Raw genomic sequence first — 19,287 nt, forward strand, 5'->3', positions numbered from 1 at the left:
TGCTAGCCTAACCAATGTGAAGTAGGAGCTGCTGCCATGTGCAACAACGTGGACTGTCCAAATTCAACAATTGGAGAAGTCCAGAGCCAGTGGCGAAAAAGGAGGGAAGGTTATGTACCAAAGTGATCAGAGTGGTTTGATTATCACCTCTATATTTACTGTGTTTTTCCACAGTGATATTGCTGCCTAGACAGCTATCTTAGCTACTCACTCCTCTGGGAAAGAGCTATTCTTCTGTCCTGCACTGCTTGATAACCCACATCCACTCCTCAAAACACCAGCAAACAGCTCTCTGGGGAAATGCTTTCATCATGACGCACTCTGTGTATTTGGGCTGTTTCCATTTAGCTGGGTTCAGGTGTAGTTCACAGAGGCCGCCTCCAAACCCTGGTCACATGACTAGTGCTTAGGCCGTGGACGTGAGAGGCCCTTGTTGATGGAATATTGCCTTGGCATGGATTAACAGGTTTTCCATGCCAAGCCAGCAATAAAAGTGCAGTTTTACTATACCACCTTTTTATGTAAGTCCAGAAAATGAGATATTTATTCCATCAAACGTTCCTGTTAATAGTAACAAATGGCCAAAAAAGTCCACACAAAAGTTCACATCTGGTGTCTCACTCAGTCGTGACTTGGCTGCCGTGATTTGGAGAGAGAGAGAGTGCATAAGCTTTTTAAGATGGTCCCTGCTTTTGCCCAGGGCCCTGTGGTAAAGACTGTATCCTCCTCCCAGCAGGGAGAAGCTGATCTGAGGCAGATCTGACAGTAGAGTAAACTGATTCTGTGCACCTTTGCGTAACCTATACTGAACAAAAAATATAAATGCAACATGCAACGATTTCAAAGATTTTACTGAGATACAATTCATAGAAGTAAATTAGTCCATTGAAATAAATCAATTAGGTCCTAATCTATGGATTTCACATGACTGGGCAGGGGTGCAGCCATGGGTGGGCGTGGGAGGGCAAAGGCCCACTTACTGGGGAGTCAGGGCCAGCAAATAAAAATGATTTTTTCACCACAAAAGAGCTTTTCCCCCTCCTCAGATGATGCTTCAGGTGAAGAAGACAGATGAGGAGGTCCTGGGATGGTGTGGTTACACGTGGTCTGCGGTTTTGAGGCCGGTCGAATGTAAAGCCAAATTCTCTAAAGTGATGTTGGATGTGGCTTATGGTATAGAAATAAACATTACATTCTCTGGCAATAGCTCTGTTGGACATTCCTACAGTCAGCTACTTGTGGCATTGTGTTATGTGACAAAACTACACATTTTAGAGTGACCTTTTATTGTCCCCACCACAAGGTGCACCTGTGTAATGATCATGCTGTTTCATTAGCTTCTTGATATGCCACATATCAAGAATATATCCACATGAGATGGATTATCTTGGAAAAGGAGAAATGCTTACTAACAGGGACGTATACACATTTCTGCATAACATTTGAGAGAAATAGGCTTTTAGTGCTAATGGAACATTTCAGGGATCTTTTATTTTGGCTCATGAAACATGGGACCAACACTTTACATGTTGAGTTTATATTGTTGTTTCAGTATATAAGGAAGCATTTCAGTAATAAAGAATCTGCCTGAGACGGTCCATCTGGGAACAACATTTTTCAGCCTAGCCTCCTGACGTGATGCCTGGTGGGCTTTATAAATATCCCCGGCCCATTCACACAGTGTGAACTGTGTTTCACCTACACACACCCTTCCCTCCAACAGTTTGCCAAGACTTTGCTTTGTTTGCCCCTGAGCGTTTACCTCCCACTTTCTTCAGTTAACTGTCAATGTTCAAAAGCATAACATTCAAAGACACACGCACACCAGTCCCCTCTCAGTTTGACCTTAAGATGATCATGCCTTTAGCTAATATCAGGAAAGATTAACAAATTCCATCCAACGTTAGGGTAGAAAAACTTAAACAAATCGCAAACATTGATTGACCGAACCCAGGTCTTTCATGCCAGACTGTTTCAACACAGAGACGCTTGAAAGTGATCAAGTTTCTTTCACGAGAGTCGAGACTCCGTTATGCAATTCCTTGTCAGCTGGGCACGGCGCTCTCTGTGATCTCTGTGACAAGGTTGCTGTTCCTGATCAGATATGCCCACGTGATAAGCTGTTCCAGAAATAAACCTTCATGAAAAACAAGAGATAAGAGGAGAGGAAGTTTGCAGTGTGGCTCCAACCCCCCCCCCCCCCCCCCCCCCCCAAAAAAATCATATGAAGATATGGTGTTCTGCACAGTTTGTTGGGAGACCAGTAGGGCTTTGTGTGGCCAACAGCCAATAATGAATTGCACTACACTCTAAGAAAAAGTGGTTCCAAAAGTGTTTTTCAGCTCTCGCCATAGGAGAACCCTTTTTGGTTCCAGGCAGAACTCTTTTGGGTTCCATATACAATAGAACCCTTGGTGGAAAGGGCTCTACATAGAACCCAAAAAGGTTTTTACCTGGAACCAAAATAGTTATGACTGGAACCAAAAAGGGTTCTTCACAGGGTTCTCCTATGGGGACAGCCAAAGAACCCTTTTAGGTTCTAGATACCACTTATATTTCTAAGAGTGTACTCAGTACGTCTTTTAGTATTGAATTGGTACACTTTTCAGTCATTTAGTAGTATCAAGAAAATACTTTAAGATTTAGATTTTTTTAAATTAGGTAGTAATGTTAGGTAGTATATGAAGTAGTAAAGCAATGAAAATAACTCACATTTGACCATCATGGAGCTGTATAGTTGCTTGATTACTGTCAGAATGGCTGGCCAGGTCACCTTCAGTGTACACAAACAGTTTGGCCACAGCGTGTGTGTTCGGCCACAGCTATAACCAAAGGCATTTACTGGCCTTCGACACCCTCTGAGCTCACTGGTCCTTTGACCTCTAACCTGCTGCTCAATATTTCTTATTGTTTGACAGGCCAACCGAGGCTGGAGGTTGGCCCCTTGCTGGGGGTTAGTACTGAACCTTTTATCACACAACCAACCTGCCTCTTGATGGATGAACATAGCATCAGAGTGGCAAGAATGCTAACAAAAACGAACAGAGAAATAGGATAAGGCAGTGCAGCAAGTAATACAATGAATGCACTCTTGGTCCTCCTATTTTGGGACATATCTGAGACATTTGTTTCTCTCATTGGAATACAATAACTGCATTGAGTCAGAATATTTATTGCAGGATAATTCCATTCCTCATTGTACTCCTAGCACTTATCAGGAGTTTTTTTTTGGGGGGGGGGGGGCTGTGAGGAACCTACAGCCAGGAAAGTCAGAGTCAGGGGATCCATGAGATTATGGGAAGTGAGAGACGACAGAATCCTCCACTGCCCAGAATTTTACATGCGTTCGGCATCACTGCAAAACCAGCTAAATGGACTCCAGATCCTAGGGCCTATAACATATTTAATGGATCATTGGAGGGGGACTTTCCAAGCCCTTCTGTTGGGATTCCAAATGCTTGGAAATCATATAGGAAAGTACACTTAGGCTTTCAGCTTTAAAGTGAAGCACAAATGTGGTAGATTATTACAGTTAATTTAAGATCAATACAACAATAGTTCCTAATTGCTGATGGGGGAGAAGGCTGTGAAAGAGAGGACAGTGGACTATATCTGTCTTCGATTGAAACTTGTTATTTTTTTATTTCACCTTTAGTTAACCAGGTAGGCCAGTTGAGTACAAGTTTTCATGTCCAACTGGCCTGGCCAAGATAAAGCAAAGCAGTGAGACGAAAACAACACAGAGTTACACATGGAATAAACAAACGTACAGCCAAGAACACAAAACAGCTATTGTCTTGATTTGAATCTAAAAACCGTTACTATTACTGAAACTTTAGTAACTTTACAAAGCTCTGCATCCTATTTCTTTGGTTACTTCATGCCAGAATGTCATAAGTGTAGAGTTATTCTGGATGAGGTCAATCAAATAGTGTAACATGTACTGTAATTCTCTCAATCTCTCTCTATGCATCAACACCCCAACCCTAGTCAACCCTCTGCTTCCACCTGGTCCATCAAGCTCAGAGAGAGTGTGTGTGTCTTTCCAAGCCCCCCCCCCCTGTCTCCCCTCCTGATTTATCCACTATTTGGCTAACCTTGCTCTGAACCTGCCCCGTGAGACTCAAGCCATTTCAGCCCTCCTCTTCCACCATACTTGCACTACATGGCTCCCTCATCGACCTAGTTCTGTCTCAACATGCCTCTATCTTCTCCCTCCTCTTTCGCAACAGCTATAGCCCACTCAGGGAATGAAAAACAGGCCCTTAACAGAGGCTAAGGTTCTCTCCCAGCAGAGCACATCCTTTCTCCCTCTATCCAGCCTGGTGTGGGTCACCTAGTGATCACAATGAGCGGCCCTATCGTGAGCGCACAGGAGGGCATTTATGGTTCGCTTGGATTCAAATGAATGTTTATGAGCCTTGTCTGGCAGCCAAAGGGCAGACACTATTCCCGTTTTTACAGTCATCTCTTATTGGCTGGCCCGGGGCTGTGAGTGTGTGCTTGCCTTGACTTGTGCTCAGACATAGGGTATGTCACAACAACACAGCTCTGGGTCTCTAGGTCTGTACACTATAGATCACTTCATTAAGTGGGTGAAGTTTATCTCTCATAGCAAGGAGTGGAAATCTAACTGTACATTCTTCCTCTGATGCTATGATACAGTATGTGAAAGTCAGAAGCAAGGCCCATTCATTAATCATTAAAGTCATTCTTCTAAATCAGGTATTCCCCACACCACATATACTGTAATTTGGACAGGTTATCTTTGATGATCTCAGGAATACATGTTGCAAGGCCTTTTGAATCATGTTTTAGATTACTCAATAAAACATCTAATGGTTTCATGAATAACCTTTTTCCAGCATGTAACAACTTGAGCCGTGATTCAATCCGAGTGGCAAGTCGACAATGCAGCTCTTAAAAGCAATTTAAAATGTCAAGCGCACTATAGCATTGTTTTGGATTGGATTCCAGGCCTAACCTACTTTACAATGTATAAGTTAACAGTGTACGGCTCTGTTTTGCCTTCCAAAGAATGTTGCTTATTTGTTGTTTGGCATAACTGTGTTATCATTCTCTATCATTTCATCTGGTTAGCTCTGCTGTGTTGACGACTCACTAGACATTCACCAGTCTATGTGAACAAAGAGACACTTTGGTTGTCTGTAACATCAATTTATTAATGTGATTCCATTCAAAGACACATGATTGGTAGAAAACAAAGGATAATAAAAAACAGACTTGAAAAAAAACTGCTGTTTATCCAGACTAGTTTTGCATGGCTTCTGCTCAATGTGTGAATGGTATTTAGTCCGTCCAACTACACACAGGAGATCAAGAAAGAGACCAGGATAAGTTCCAGCAGCGTGAAAGTGAAATCTACCCCGTCGGAGCAACCATATACAGTACGCTAAAGTCTCCAAGACACCTTCCTGCATACTTTCAAAGGGCATCCATTGTTTCCCAATGTCCTGTAGCCCATGGATACTTCCCTTCAACATCCTCCAGACTTAGTGAGGTTCCTCTGATATGTATTGACATTCAGGATCATTTGTTTTTATGTCCTCCCCTTGAATGTATTCATGCAGGTATAGCTTCCAGAGAACTTGTGGATCTCTTCAAGAGCAGCTTGTGGCATGAAGCTAGGGTGTAGAGACAGTAAAGAGATAGGAGGTTACATATGAGGTTACATATGAGTGAAAGACATGTACAGTTGAAGTAGGAAGTTTACATACACCTTAGCCAAATACATTTAAACTCAGTTTTTCATGATTCCTGACATTTAACCCTAGTAAAAAATTCCCTGTCTTCGGGTCAGATAGGATCACCACTTTATTTTAATAATGTGAAATGTCAGAATAATAGTAGACAGAATGATTTATTTCAGCTTTCATTTCATCACATTCCCAGTGGGTCAGAAGTTTACATACACTCAATTAGTATTTGGTACCATTGCCTTTAAATTGTTTAACTTGGGTCAAACGTTTCAGGTAGCCTTCCACAAGCTTCCCAGAACAAGATGGGTGATTTTTTGCCCATTCCTCCTGACAGAGCTGGTGTAACTGAGTCAGGTTTGTAGGCCTCCTTGCTCGCACTTGCTTTTTTTTCCAGTTCTGCCCACACATTTTCTATAGGATTGAGTTCAGGGTTTTGTGATGGCCACTCCAATACCTTGACTTTGTTGTCCTTAGGCCATTTTGCCACAACTTTGGAATTATGCTTGGGGTCATTGTCCATTTGGAAGACCCATTTGCGAACGAGCTTTAACTTCCTGACTGATGGCTTGAGATGTTGCCTCAATATATCATCATAATTCATGATGATACCTCATGATGCCATCTATTTTGTGAAGTGCACCAGCCCCTCCTGCGGCAAAGCACCCCCACAACATGATGCTGCCACCCCCGTGCTTCACGGTTGGGATGGTGTTCTTCAGCTTGCAAGCTTCCCCTTTTTCATCCAAACATAACAATGGTCATTATGGCCAAACAGTTCTATTTTTGTTTCAATAGACCAGAGGACATTTCTCCAAAAAGTGCAATCTTTGTCCATGTGCAGTTGCAATCCGTAGTCTGGCTGTTTTATGGCGGTTTTGGAGCAGTGGCTTCTTCCTTGCTGAGCGGCCTTTCAGGTTATGTCGATATCGGACTCGTTTTACTGTGGATATAGATACTTTTGTACCCGTTTCCTCTGGCATCTTCACAAGGTCCTTTGCTGTTGTTCTGGGATTGATTTGCACTTTTGGCACCAAAGTACGTTAATCTCTAGGACACAGAAAGCGTCTCCTTCCTGAGCGGTATGACGGCTGCGTGGTCCCATGGTGTTTATACTTGTGTACTATTGTTTGTACAGATGAACGTGGTACCTTCAGGCGTTTGGAAATTGCTCCCAAGGATGAACCAGACTTGTGGAGTTTTTTTTCTGAGGTCTTGGCTGATTTCTTTTGATTTTCCCATGATGTCAAGCAAAGAGGCACTGAGTTTGAAGGTAAGCCTTGAAATATATCCACAGGTACACCTCCAATTGACTCAAATGATGTCAATTAGCCTATCAGAAGCTTCTAAAGCCATGACATCGTTTTCTGGAATTGTCCAAGCTGTTTAAAGGCACAGTCAACTTAGTGTATGTAAACATCTGACCCACTGGAATTGTGATACAGTGAGTTATAAGTGAAATAATCTGTCTGTAAACAATTGTTGGAAAAATTACTTGTGTCATGCACAAAGTAGATGTCCTAACCAACTTGCCAAAACTATAGTTTGTTAACAAGAAATTTGGGGAGTGGTTGTAAAACAAGTTTTAAGGACTCAAACCTAAGTGTATGTAAACTTCCGACTTCAACTGTATGTACTTTAAATAGGCCAAAATGATATGAGACATTACCTTTTGAGGACAACGAGAGCATGCATGGTCCAGGGCATGTAAACGTAGGCTGTGTTAGTTCTGACTGCATCCACAGTCCTTTCAGCAACTGTCTCTGGCTTGAGGGGAGGGAAGAGCGCTGGAAACCTACAGGACCAGAAAACCCAGAGAGATTAGCTTTACAGTAACTACAATACATGCATGTAGAAAATGGTGCATAGCAGTAGTGGTGGTGTAATCTAAACTAGATTGTGAAGAACCATGTCGTAGGCTTGCTCACCTGACTCTCATGCCCTGGAACATCTCAGTGTTGGTGTGGAAGGGGAGCACGGTGGTGCAGCCCACTCCGGGACAGTCCAGCAGGCCAAGAGTCAGGCTCTCCATGAAGGCCAGGGAGGAGGCCTTGGAGGTACAGTAGTCGATGGCCCCAGGGATGGGCGACTGGGACAGGATGGAGTTTATACAGACGACGTGGCCGTGCTTGAGCTCCAGCATCCGTGGCAGGAAGGCCTTTGTAGTCTGGATGAGGGAGAAGAAAGGGGGGGGGACATTGGGGAAAATGTACAGTTATACACATGAAAAAGAGACACACAGAGGAAACAGGCCCAAGTGGAACCACATATTGAGTTTCAATTTTTTTTTAGCTGATGATTGCATTTATGCAACCTGAAAGTTTGATCTCTATTCAAACAGAGACTGCTATAGGTTTCAGAGGCCCTCTGATGTTCTACCCAGGGGCTGAAGCAGTAAGCCTATAATTTGGAAATACCCCAACACTCCTGTAAATTAACCTGAGACTGACACGAAGGGAAATTTGCCAATAAAAGCACTTTTGGAGAATGATAAGATTGATCTAACTGTAAGGAAGCACGCACCTCACTTCCTAAACCTCAACAACACTTACCCAGAACTGTCCCATTGTGTTGATATGTTGAGATTTCAAAAGACAGTCATCGTCGCTGTCCATCAGACTTTTCCCATGGACCACTGCAGCGTTATTCACCAGGATCGTAACATCTCCCACCTGTAAAAATAATAACAAAACAAATGTCAGAAACAAAACTGCTGTTTTTTTATTAAGAGGATTTATCCACTTTTTTCTCCCTACTTTCTTTTCATGTGAAGTTATGTGGTAGAGCTGACAGTCATATTCTTATCTTGACATTGACATCTTGACATTGTAATTGAGGTGAATCATACAGTACCAGTCAAAAGTTTGGACACGCCTACTCATTCTCAAGGGTTTTTCATCATTTCTACTATTTTCTACAGTGTAGAATAAGAGTGAAGATATCAAAACTATGAAAAAACACAGATGGAACCATTTAGTAAGCAAAAAAGTGCTAAACAAATCAAAATATATTTTAGATTTGAGATTCTCAAAGTAGCCACCCTTTGCCTTGATTACAGCTTTGCACACGCTTGGCATTCTCTCAATCAGCTTCATGAGGAATGCTTTTCCAAAAGCCTGGAAGGAGATCCCACATATGCTGAGCACTTGTTGGCTGCTTTTCATTCACTCTGCGATCCAACTCATCCCACACCATCTCAATTGGGTTGAGGTCAGGTGATTGCGGAGGCCAGGTCATCTGATGCAGCACTCCCTCACTCTCCTTCTTGGTCAAATAGCCCTTACACAGCCTCGAGGTGTATTTGGGTCATTGTCCTGTCAAAAAACAAAATGATAGTCTCACTAAGCACAAACCAGATGGGATGGCGTATGGTTTAAAATGCTGTGGTAGCCATGCTGGTTAAGTGTGCCTTGAATTCTAAATAAATCACAGACAGTGTCACTAGCAAAACACCCGCACACCACCTCTTCAATGCTTTACGGTGGGAACCACACATTCGGAGATCATCCGCTCACCTACTCTGCGTCTCACAAAGACACGGCGGTTGGAACCAAAAATCTCAAATTTGGACTCATCAGACATATTTCCACCTTTTAATGTCCATTGCTTGTGTTTCTTGGCCAAAGCACATATTTTCTTCTTATTGGTGTCCTTTAGTAGTGGTTTCTTTGCAGCAATCTTATTTTCCTGTGGCGGTCCTCATGAGAGCCAGATTCATCATAGCGCTTGATGGTTTTGGCGACTGCACTTGAAGAAACTTTCAAAGTTGTTGAAATTTTTCAGATTGACTGACGTTAATGTCTTAAAGTAATGATGGACTGTCGTTTTTTTTTGCTTATTTGAGCTGTTCTTGCCATAATATGGACTTCGTCTTTTACCAAATATGGCTATCTTCTGTATACCCCCCTAGCTTGTCACAACACAACTGATTGGCTGAAATGCATTAAGCAAAGAAATTCCACAAATGAACTTTTAACAAGGCACACCTTATTTAAAAAAAAAAAATTTACTCCTCCTCCGAGGACAAATATTTTAGAGTTTTTTTTTACAGCTTTTCTGCTACATATACAGTTGAAGTCAGAAGTTTACATACACTTAGCTTGGAGTCATTAAAACTCATTTTTCAACCACTCCACAAATTTCTTGTTAACAAACTATAGTTTTGGCAAGTCAGCTAGGACATCGATGTCATGGCTTTATAACCTTCTGGTAGGCTAATTGACATCATTTGAGTCAATTGGAGGTGGACCTGTGTATGTATTTCAAGGCCTACCTTCAAACTCAGTGCCTCTTTGCTTGACATCATGGGAAAATCAATAGAAATCAGCCACAAAAAATAGTAGACCTCCACAAGTCTGGTTCATCCTTGGGAGCAATTCCAAACGCCTGAATGTACCACGTTCATCTGTACAAACAATATTACCTAAGTATAAACACCATGGGACCATGCAGCCATCATACCGCTCGGTCTCCTAGAGACGAATGTACTTTGATGTGAAAAGTGCAAATCAATCACAGATCAACAGCAAAGGACCTTGTGAAGATGCTGGAGGAAACAGGTACAAAAGTATCTACAGTATATCTATAAGTATCTATAAGCCACTGCTTCAAAACCTCCATAAAACAGCCAGACTACGGATTGCAATTGCACATGGGGACAAAGATCGTAATTTTTGGAGAAATGTCCTCTGGTTTGGTGAAACAAAAATGGCCATAATGACCATCGTTATGTTTGGAGGAAAAAGGGGAATGATTGCAAGCCGAAGAACACCATCCCAACCGTGAAGCACGGGGGTGGCAGCATCATGTTGTGGGGGTGCTTTGCCGCAGGAGGGACTGGTGCACTTCACAAAATAGATGACATCATGAGGTAGGAAAATGATGATGATATATTGAGGCAACATCTCATGACATCAGTCAGGAAGTTAAAGCTTGGTCGCAAATGCGTCTTCAAAATGGACAAAGACCCCAAGCATACTTCCAAAGTTGTGGCAAAATGGCCTAAGGACAACAAAGTCAATGAATTGGAGTGGCCATCACAAAGCCCTGACCTCAATCCTATAGACAATTTGTGGGCAGAACTGAAAAAAAGTGAGTGCGAGCAAGGAGGCCTACAAACCTCACACAGTTACACCAGCTCTGTCAGGAGGAATGGGCAAAAATTCCCCCAACTTATTGTGGGAAGCCTTGTGGAACGCTACTTGAAACGTTTGACCCAAGTTAAACAATTTAAAGGCAATGCTACCAAATACTAATTGAGTGTATGTAAACTTCTGACCCACTGGGAATGTGATGAAAGAAATAAAAGCTGAAATAAATAATTATCTCTACTATTATTCTGATATTTCACATTCTTAAAATAAAGTGGTGATCCTAACTGACCTAAGAAAGGGCATTTTTACTTGGATAAAATGTTAGGAATTGTGAAAAACTGAGTTTAAATGCATTTGGCTAAGGTGTATGTAATCTTTCGACTTCAACTGTACATACATTTTATATATATATTTTGCATGCACATTTTGAATACACATTTTATATACATGTTACTTTTATATAAAGTAGTTGAATAAAAATAATACATTACCAAACATAAGCGCTTTAATCCCACCCCTCAGCCACTCTCAGCCAATCCTACCTATCACCATAGACCACCCTTGTTTGGTTTCCATGTGCGATATATATCTCAATTGTGCTGTGATGTTTTATATAATTTTTTTTACCTGTCTAATGTGGCGGGCCAGGCACACACAAGCTGACATGGTTGCCGGGTGTACGGTGTTTCCTCCGACACATTGGTGTGGCTGGCTTCCAGGTTAAGCGGACATTGTGTCAAGAAGCAGTGCGGCTTGGTTGGGTCGTGTTTCGGAGGACGCATGGCTCTTGACCTTCGTCTCTCCCGAGTTCGTATGGGAGTTGCAGCAATGAGACAAGACTGTAACTACCAATTGGATACCAAGGAATTGGGGAGAAAAAGGAGTAAAAAATGAAAACCTTTCCTATGAGTATTATTTATTGACTGACTATGGCTTTCCAAATGTTTTAACCATTCCTTAACCTGTGACCAGAAACAAGCTACATAGGGGCAATACCAGAATAAATGATCTATTGATTCTGTCTGTTTGCAGCAAAATCTATAGAGCTGAGAATGTTGTATGCCCCATATATATAGCATTCTATTGGTGGCAAGAATTTTATATAATAATTTACATTAAAAACTCGAAGTGTTGAATCAAGTGTAGTTTTTTTTCTTCCCATGTGCCATGAAATTGGTACATCAGAAATCTCTTTCCATTTAGTTTGTAACCTGTATGGCACAACTGTTAATTGAAAGGCATGAGAGAACACCAATAGTGTGCAAAGCTGTCATCAAGTCTACTTTGAATGATATAAAATATATATATTGATTTGTTTAGCACGTTTTTCGTTACTACATGATTCCATATGTGTTATTTCATAGTTCTGATGTCTTCACTATTATTCTACAATGTAGAAAATAGTACAAATAAAGAAAAACCCTGGAATGAGTAGTGTGTGTCCAAACGTTTGACTGGTACTGTATGTCAGATGGGGAGAGGAATTAAAATACAATGAATCCCTGCCAGTTCTGTAGACAGGAGTAACAGCAGTGAGAGAAACATTGACCCACGAGCGTTTCACTGGCTCCAAACAATATTTTGTATGTGTGGATAAAAATTTGATTTATAATAGATCTAAATAGCATACCTTCTCCCTGACCACCTTGGCCTGCTTGTAAACTTCCTCCCGATTGGCCACGTCGCACAGGAAGTAGTGGCACTCTGTTCCAAATTGGGAGATCTCTTCGCATGTCTCTTTCAGACACTTCTCTGTGCGGCCCCACAGGATCACCTGTAGAGGGTAAACATTAGCCAAGGGTTATAAAATAGGGTTATAAAATTACATAATAGTGTAATATGCTCTGAATAAAATATGAGCAATTAGCTCAGCTGAATGAATAGTAATATTTTGCTTTTCAACAATCAGTCAACAATCAGCTATCTGTACACTTATTGTTGTCGAAATCCTGAGAAAACATGGCTAAAATACGTTTCATGGGTAGCCAAAGCCAAACAACTATGCCGATGACACATGCTCTCAACAAGTGTACAGACATTTCATGTTTGCAGCATTTGGCCCTAGGATGAGATGAGATAATTTGGTTGAAATGTTCCTTTCATTCAGAGAACAGAGAGGCCATGTTTAGAAGCAACAAATAGTTTCAGAGTGAGATTAAGGGGGTGGGGTTGCAGTGTGAATGAAACGTCTCTTCATCAGCCTGGAGAGGGTAAATTAAGCTCAGTCATTTGAGCAGGGAACATGGGCTAGGATGGAGGTGGGGGGCAGCGATTGGGCAATTAGATCCGTCAGTCTTTGGGGTCAGGGAAAGGTAATGAAATCAGGGGGTGAGCCCTCCTCATCTCTCAAACACACATTCTCAAAGAGATTACACGGCCGGTTGGGCAGATGAACCCAGTCATTTCTGGTCAGGGAGTCTGAAAACAGTTTGTGTGTGAAGTGCTGATGGGGCCAGTGCAGGGCTTGGCTGGTTGCCAGTGACCAAGGTTAATATTTTTGCAGAAAGTCCTCCGGAAAGTGATCCTGTGTGTGTGTGTGTGTGTGTGTGTGTGTGTGTGTGTGTGTGTGTGTGTGTGTGTGTGTGTGTGTGTGTGTGTGTGTGTGTGTGTGTGTGTGTGTGTGTGTGTGTGCCTTTCATCCACCCTTACAATATGATATCAATATTGTATGAATACAAACAAATCTTAATTCTACATGTAGATAAGGAAGATAACAAACACCAGCAGAGGTCACAGTGACATCCAGCCAGGCTATAGCCACTCATTTATTTAGAAATGAATAGGAGGATAGTAAATGTATATCTCAACATCTTAAACATGCTCAGCTAGCTTGCCGAAGATTTTGCCGCTATCTGTCTTGTTTTACTGCAACACTACATCTAGGGCAGCTGTCTGTGACAGTGTATTCAGATCCCACCAATGTTTTAATGATGCTAGTCCCTATGGGCTTATGTTTACTTGCATAATGGGAGCATTAAAACTGCATTAAAACTGTAAAGCGGAATGTTTGCTTTAGGGGAGATACGGGAGGGTCACAATCTGCGTGATATGCAGTTTTGATCAAGTTCCAAGAGTAAAAAATGTTTTGCTTTCCACTGGATGAGTCTTTGTTTGAGTTTCTTTCGATTGCTTTTTTGTTTGCTTCGTTTGCCAGCCCATTTAAGTAGTCAGCAGAGGTGAACGGATGGGTCTAGGTAAATTACTGAAAGCCTTTAATAGGATTTCATCCTAACAAACAAACCTGACATTTCTCATTAAAAATCACCACTCACCCTGTGCTCTCCTGTTATTTAATTCATTATGCTTATCTGCCAGTCCCAACACACTGGGGCTTCAGGATAAACAATGGCTGGCCAAATCTAGAGCTATCAGCTTAGAATGCCTAAGTGTTACGGAAAACTAATTCTAAATTCCCTCACATCGAGTGACTAAGTATCTCTGATAAACCAGTGATTACTCTGTCTGAGGTGCCATATCTGACTAGATTATACAACATTCACCAATTGTGTAAAATTTATGGTCTGTTCAAGGACATGATTTATTCAAAGACATTAAGTCTTGCAAATCGCCAAGTGTTGGTGTATCAGGGTGCAACGATGATGAGCTGGTGATGTGGTGGACGTCATCCACATCCCTACAACAGAACGCAATAATATTTCACAAGGAAAAAAATGGGTTCCAGGATGGGCAGGAACCCTCTTCTTCACACCAGTTGTAGGGGATAGGGGCTAACAGGGAGGGGAAACAGGGAGTTCAGGAGGCAGTCGCCTGCCCTACCACTGTCTAATTAGTGCGGAGACAACAGGGTCAGTTGCAGGGCAATACCCAGCTGGGAACAGTGTGCTTCCCGCCTCCACACACACACACACACACACACACACAATAGAGTTTGCCAATGTGTAAAGCCACTATCAACCTGGGTAGAGGCATATGTTCCCAGTTCTCCTAATGAGTAGCCGGGGCTGAGAACGATGCCAATATCTCTTACTATCTTCAATTGTACTTTCTTCTCCACATGTTCAAAATATTATGATCCACAAATTGAGTCGCAAAAACAAAATGCACAACTAAGTACCTTATTAAATTCTACATGCTGACATTTTTAACCAAGGGGATTTTGGATTTCTGGTTTGGGATGCCAGTGGAATATACTTGAATTGCATAGGGTACATTGAGAGCATATGTGAATATGTTGCTTCAACCTCTGAAACATTTATTGTGGTTGTGCTAGAGGCCCCCTCCCTCTTTCTCTGTTCTCTGAACTTGGGTGCTCAGCTTTTGTAAAGTTGCTGTGGTTTATTGTTTTAGTGCTTCACTCTGTAACGGCTCTTTTGACGACACACACACAAGGCCTCACTCCCCCTCTCACCTCCCTCTATCCCCCTCTCACCAGTCTCTCCTTTTCACCTCACATCATTCTTTCATCAATGCTGTGGCTAGTGCACTCCCTACCGTGAAAGCAGCAAAGATACTAGAGAGAATAGAGAAATTCCGTCTGCCAATCACAATGGACCTCAAACTGGGGTAAAGTCTTTCCTAGAGGTTATTTGTGATGAATGTCCTACTTCTTTTTAGCATATCTTAGGCAGGGAGTGATTGTGAGGCACATTAGTGCAGGTGTTGTTTTCAAAGCTTTCACACCTTGATAATACCCAACAATGGGGTCCTGACAAGAATGGTGACTTCCTTTGTTGTGCAGCTGCAAATTATAGCTTTTAAAAGCCACAGTTTTTTTGTGGGTTGTTCCCTGAGGAGATGTTGATGGAAGGATGAAGAGCAAGGCCAAAGCACTTAAAAGTTAAAATGGGATATTTTAGCTTGGACACATAATGTAAGGCTATGCAAAAGCTGCTACATGTGGTGCTCCATCTGACAATTCATAAAGCTATAATTATTCCTCTAAGTTGCATCGGTGAAAATACAACTAGCTATTTAATCATTTGTAAAAAATAATAATGAAACAAATAAAGTGGGGTGGGTTGGTGGCATTCACATGGAATCATTGTGAAATGATTATGTCTCCATCTGTGTGTCTGAGACTCTGTCCATTACAATTCAGAGCTAACAGAACACTATGGTGGCTCACTATGCACTCAGCTGTGTAATGTTTGTATTGTGATTGGAATAGTGGGTAGTCCGACCAGTAGTGGCGGCCTGGCGGGGACTGTCAATGTAGTCACTGGGGCATTTCAAGCATAAGTGACTGTTTATTGTTAAGGAGGATGGTGGGAACAGGTTATTTATAAGAGCTTTGGCTGACGGATGCATGTTTTGGATGGGTGAGGCAGCTGAAACATGCCATTTTCCTCTGTGGGCTTAATTTCACCTCAATAATAAACTCAGTGTAAGGTAGCAGGTTGACGTTTATTGTCATGTGTCTTGTCCTGGAGGCAGAACTGGGCGATTTCTCCTTTGATAGGCCAGCTGCTAAGTCAAAATTGGCTATATTTAAAAAATTCATGGAAACAAGAATGTGCTTTTGGTCTTAAATTATGGTTAGGAATTATGGTTAGCAGTGTGGTTAAGGTTAAGTTTCTGCCTTGCTGGTTTGCTTGAAAAACACATCTGAATCAGTGTTTTATTATGGCAATGTGATGTCTTGTGTAGGCACTTGGCACAGTTAGTGTTTTTCTGATAATCCCAGCAGGACTACAACATTTCTCCTGTGAGGATAAGGTGATTAGCTTTTAAACATGTTTCTTCAGAAAGTTGAAAAAGTTCATCCCAATTCCATAGAAGTGATATGTTATCACTTGTTCAAGGTCACTCCTGTTGGCAGTCATCAACAATAAAACTTTATTCTGGACATTAATGATGCTTGATCTCATCCAATATCAATGTTAAGCCATAACTCCTTTTTCTGAGCTTTGGCTGAACAGAAATCATTCCGTGAGTCACTATAATACGTCAGCGGTCAAATGGTCAGAGGGAGACTTTTGCCCTTCTGCAGAGCTACTCCTGAGTGGCGCAGCGGTCTAAGGCACTGCATCTCTGTGTTTAGAGGTGTCACTACAGACACCCTGGTTCAAATCCAGGCTTTATTACAACCGGCCTTGATTGGGAGTCCCATAGGGCGCTGCACAATTGGCCCAGCATCGTCAGGGTTTGGCCAGTGTAGGGCTGTCATTGTAAATAATAGTCTGTTGTGCCAAAATTGAGGGCCCTGTCCTGCAATCTGATTGGCATGATCTACTCCATTCATGTTACAGAGGAAACAATAGATTGGAGGAACATGTGGACAAACTAATGTCGTTGCCCTTGCAATGTAGGCTACCTGCTGCAAACCTATGGTGCTTTTGGTTAAGGAGAATACGGGATACGTCAATACAAATAATAGTTATGGAAAGAAGTGTGCATAAAAAATACTAGGTATCACACAGAAGGTGTTCAGAGGTTGGGTACAGGGTATCAACTCAGTTATCGTTATAACCATGTAGCCTAATCAATGAGCGTACTAATTCAAAAGATATGAAAACATGCACAGGTCTGGGAAACTATAGGCTATTTTAGGAGTGCTCAAGGTTAAGTGAACCCAATCACGTTTGATGCTCAACAAGTTGCATAATACAATTAATAAAGTGCAAAAACTAAACGCATGCATGTGTTTTATTTACCTTTTTAGCCCCCTGCTTGGCAAACTCCTGAGCCAGGTGACGACCGATACCTCGTCCCCCGCCTGTGATCAGGACCACCTCCTTGATCAGGGTTCTTCGTCTACTTGGTAGAATTAAGTAGACACTTGCTTTCAATATGTAGTAAACAATGTGTATGGGGAAAAACACTATACAGCTCAAACACTTAAAATCCATGTTCCTTCTTCTTACAGTAACCTAAATGCTCTGAATTTTTCGAACACAAACAGTTTGATATAAGTTTGATATCCTCCAATCGTGATGTCCTTGGCAGAGCGGATTTTAGGTAAATATCTGGTTAAAACCAAACTCAAACTAGCCAACTGCAGCACTTGAAGTCAATGTTTCATAACATTTAGGCTATTATGTCCAAAGCTCAGAAATGCGTCAATATACGGAGCTCTGGCATGTTTATCGATTATTCAGTTTATTGGCAAACTATTATTTTTGACTAATGACCATATTACACCGGTAGTCCGCTGTTACTTTTCAACTATCCTAAAGAAGGCGAGAGTGTCTTCGAAGGCATGCGCTACTGAATCGTCTACACAACAAGTGTGTTGTGTTCCTATCCTTGGCCGTTACCGCCTCTGACTCCGATAGCTTACTTTATAGCGCTCTGACTACCCGTCCCCGCAGTGTTGAAAAAAAGACCTGCGATCTGAAGGGAGTTTTTTTTTAAATACCATTAATCCTGATTGACAGGTTGAATGGTGAGGAATATATTGGTTTACTGTGTGTCGACTGTGACTGGTTTTTATTTCTACCCACCTCCGAGAGGCGTCTGCCACAACTGCTGTGATGCCGTGAAGTCATATTTCAGTATTTCAGTCCTCTTAAAATCAATAATTGTCTTCCTCCCTAAGTTGTTTACAGTGAGCTAAATGCTCTGTTTTACGGTTTTTGAGATGTGCCAATGTTTCTCAATTCTCCTTCAAGCTGTGACACTCTGGGAAATAATAGGTGGATAAGTTTCTCATGCACTTGAGAAGTGCCGTAACATACTTTGATAGCTTACTTTGAATAGTTTGATGAGACAACATTCACCCAAACTGGTTGGGCTTGGTTACATCACATGTATCCTACAGTACCAGTATCAACGTTTTAAAAAAAACACACACACTTTCACATAAGATGCTGCGTGATGCTGCTGCTGCTACTCTGTTTATTATATATCATGATTGCCTAGTCACTTTTACCTCTACCTACATACTGTATTACCTCAATTACCTCAACTACCTTGTACCCCTGCACAATGACTTGGTACTGGTACTCCTTGTATATATCCTCGTTGTTATTTTATTACGTTACTATTTCCTTATTATTTAAATGTATTTAGAAAGTTTTTAACGTACTTTTTAACTCTGCATTGTTGTGAATGGGCTCACAAGTAAGCATTTCACAGTAAAGTCAACACCTGTTGTATTCGGTGCATGTGACCAATACATTTTTATTAGATTTTTACACGCGCACGCGCGCACGCACGCACACACGCGCACACGCACACACACTATCTCTCTCTTGCTCTCTCTCTACATGTATCTTTCTATCTCTTTGTCTATAATCACAATGTATCAGATAAGATGAATACAAGTGATGAATACTCTATAGATTTTTTGGAGAACCACCCTCACATGATGAGTAACCTTGCCTGAGACCTTAAGTCTTGCATGAGCTCCCTGAGCTAATGTCTAGACTTGAGCTCAGTGGGCTAACACAGTGGTGACCAGGTGACCCGAGTTCAAACCCAGTTGGCTACATCTGCATTGGCCTACCTATTACAGGTAAATACACAGGTTTTACTATCTGCATTGGCCTACCTATTACATGTAAATACACAGGTTT

The 19,287-nt window shown here is 41.7% G+C and overlaps 1 protein-coding gene across 1 annotated transcript; it reads right to left on the reverse strand.

Moving 5' to 3' along the window:
- Nucleotides 1–5,162: 5,162 nt before the first annotated feature.
- Nucleotides 5,163–18,098, reverse strand: LOC109890204 (short-chain dehydrogenase/reductase 3-like). Its single transcript, XM_020482186.2, has 6 exons — nucleotides 17,425–18,098; nucleotides 12,441–12,584; nucleotides 8,270–8,389; nucleotides 7,646–7,884; nucleotides 7,387–7,512; nucleotides 5,163–5,645 (listed from the first exon to the last, which is right to left on the reverse strand). Exons 1-6 carry the CDS (start codon nucleotides 17,617–17,619, stop codon nucleotides 5,561–5,563), a joined length of 909 nt encoding a protein of 302 aa, XP_020337775.1. The 5' UTR covers nucleotides 17,620–18,098; the 3' UTR covers nucleotides 5,163–5,560.
- Between the last annotated feature and the right edge of the window lie 1,189 nt (nucleotides 18,099–19,287).

This window comes from Oncorhynchus kisutch, linkage group LG5 (genome assembly GCF_002021735.2).
Source record: "Oncorhynchus kisutch isolate 150728-3 linkage group LG5, Okis_V2, whole genome shotgun sequence".
Taxonomy (NCBI): Eukaryota; Metazoa; Chordata; class Actinopteri; order Salmoniformes; family Salmonidae; genus Oncorhynchus; species Oncorhynchus kisutch.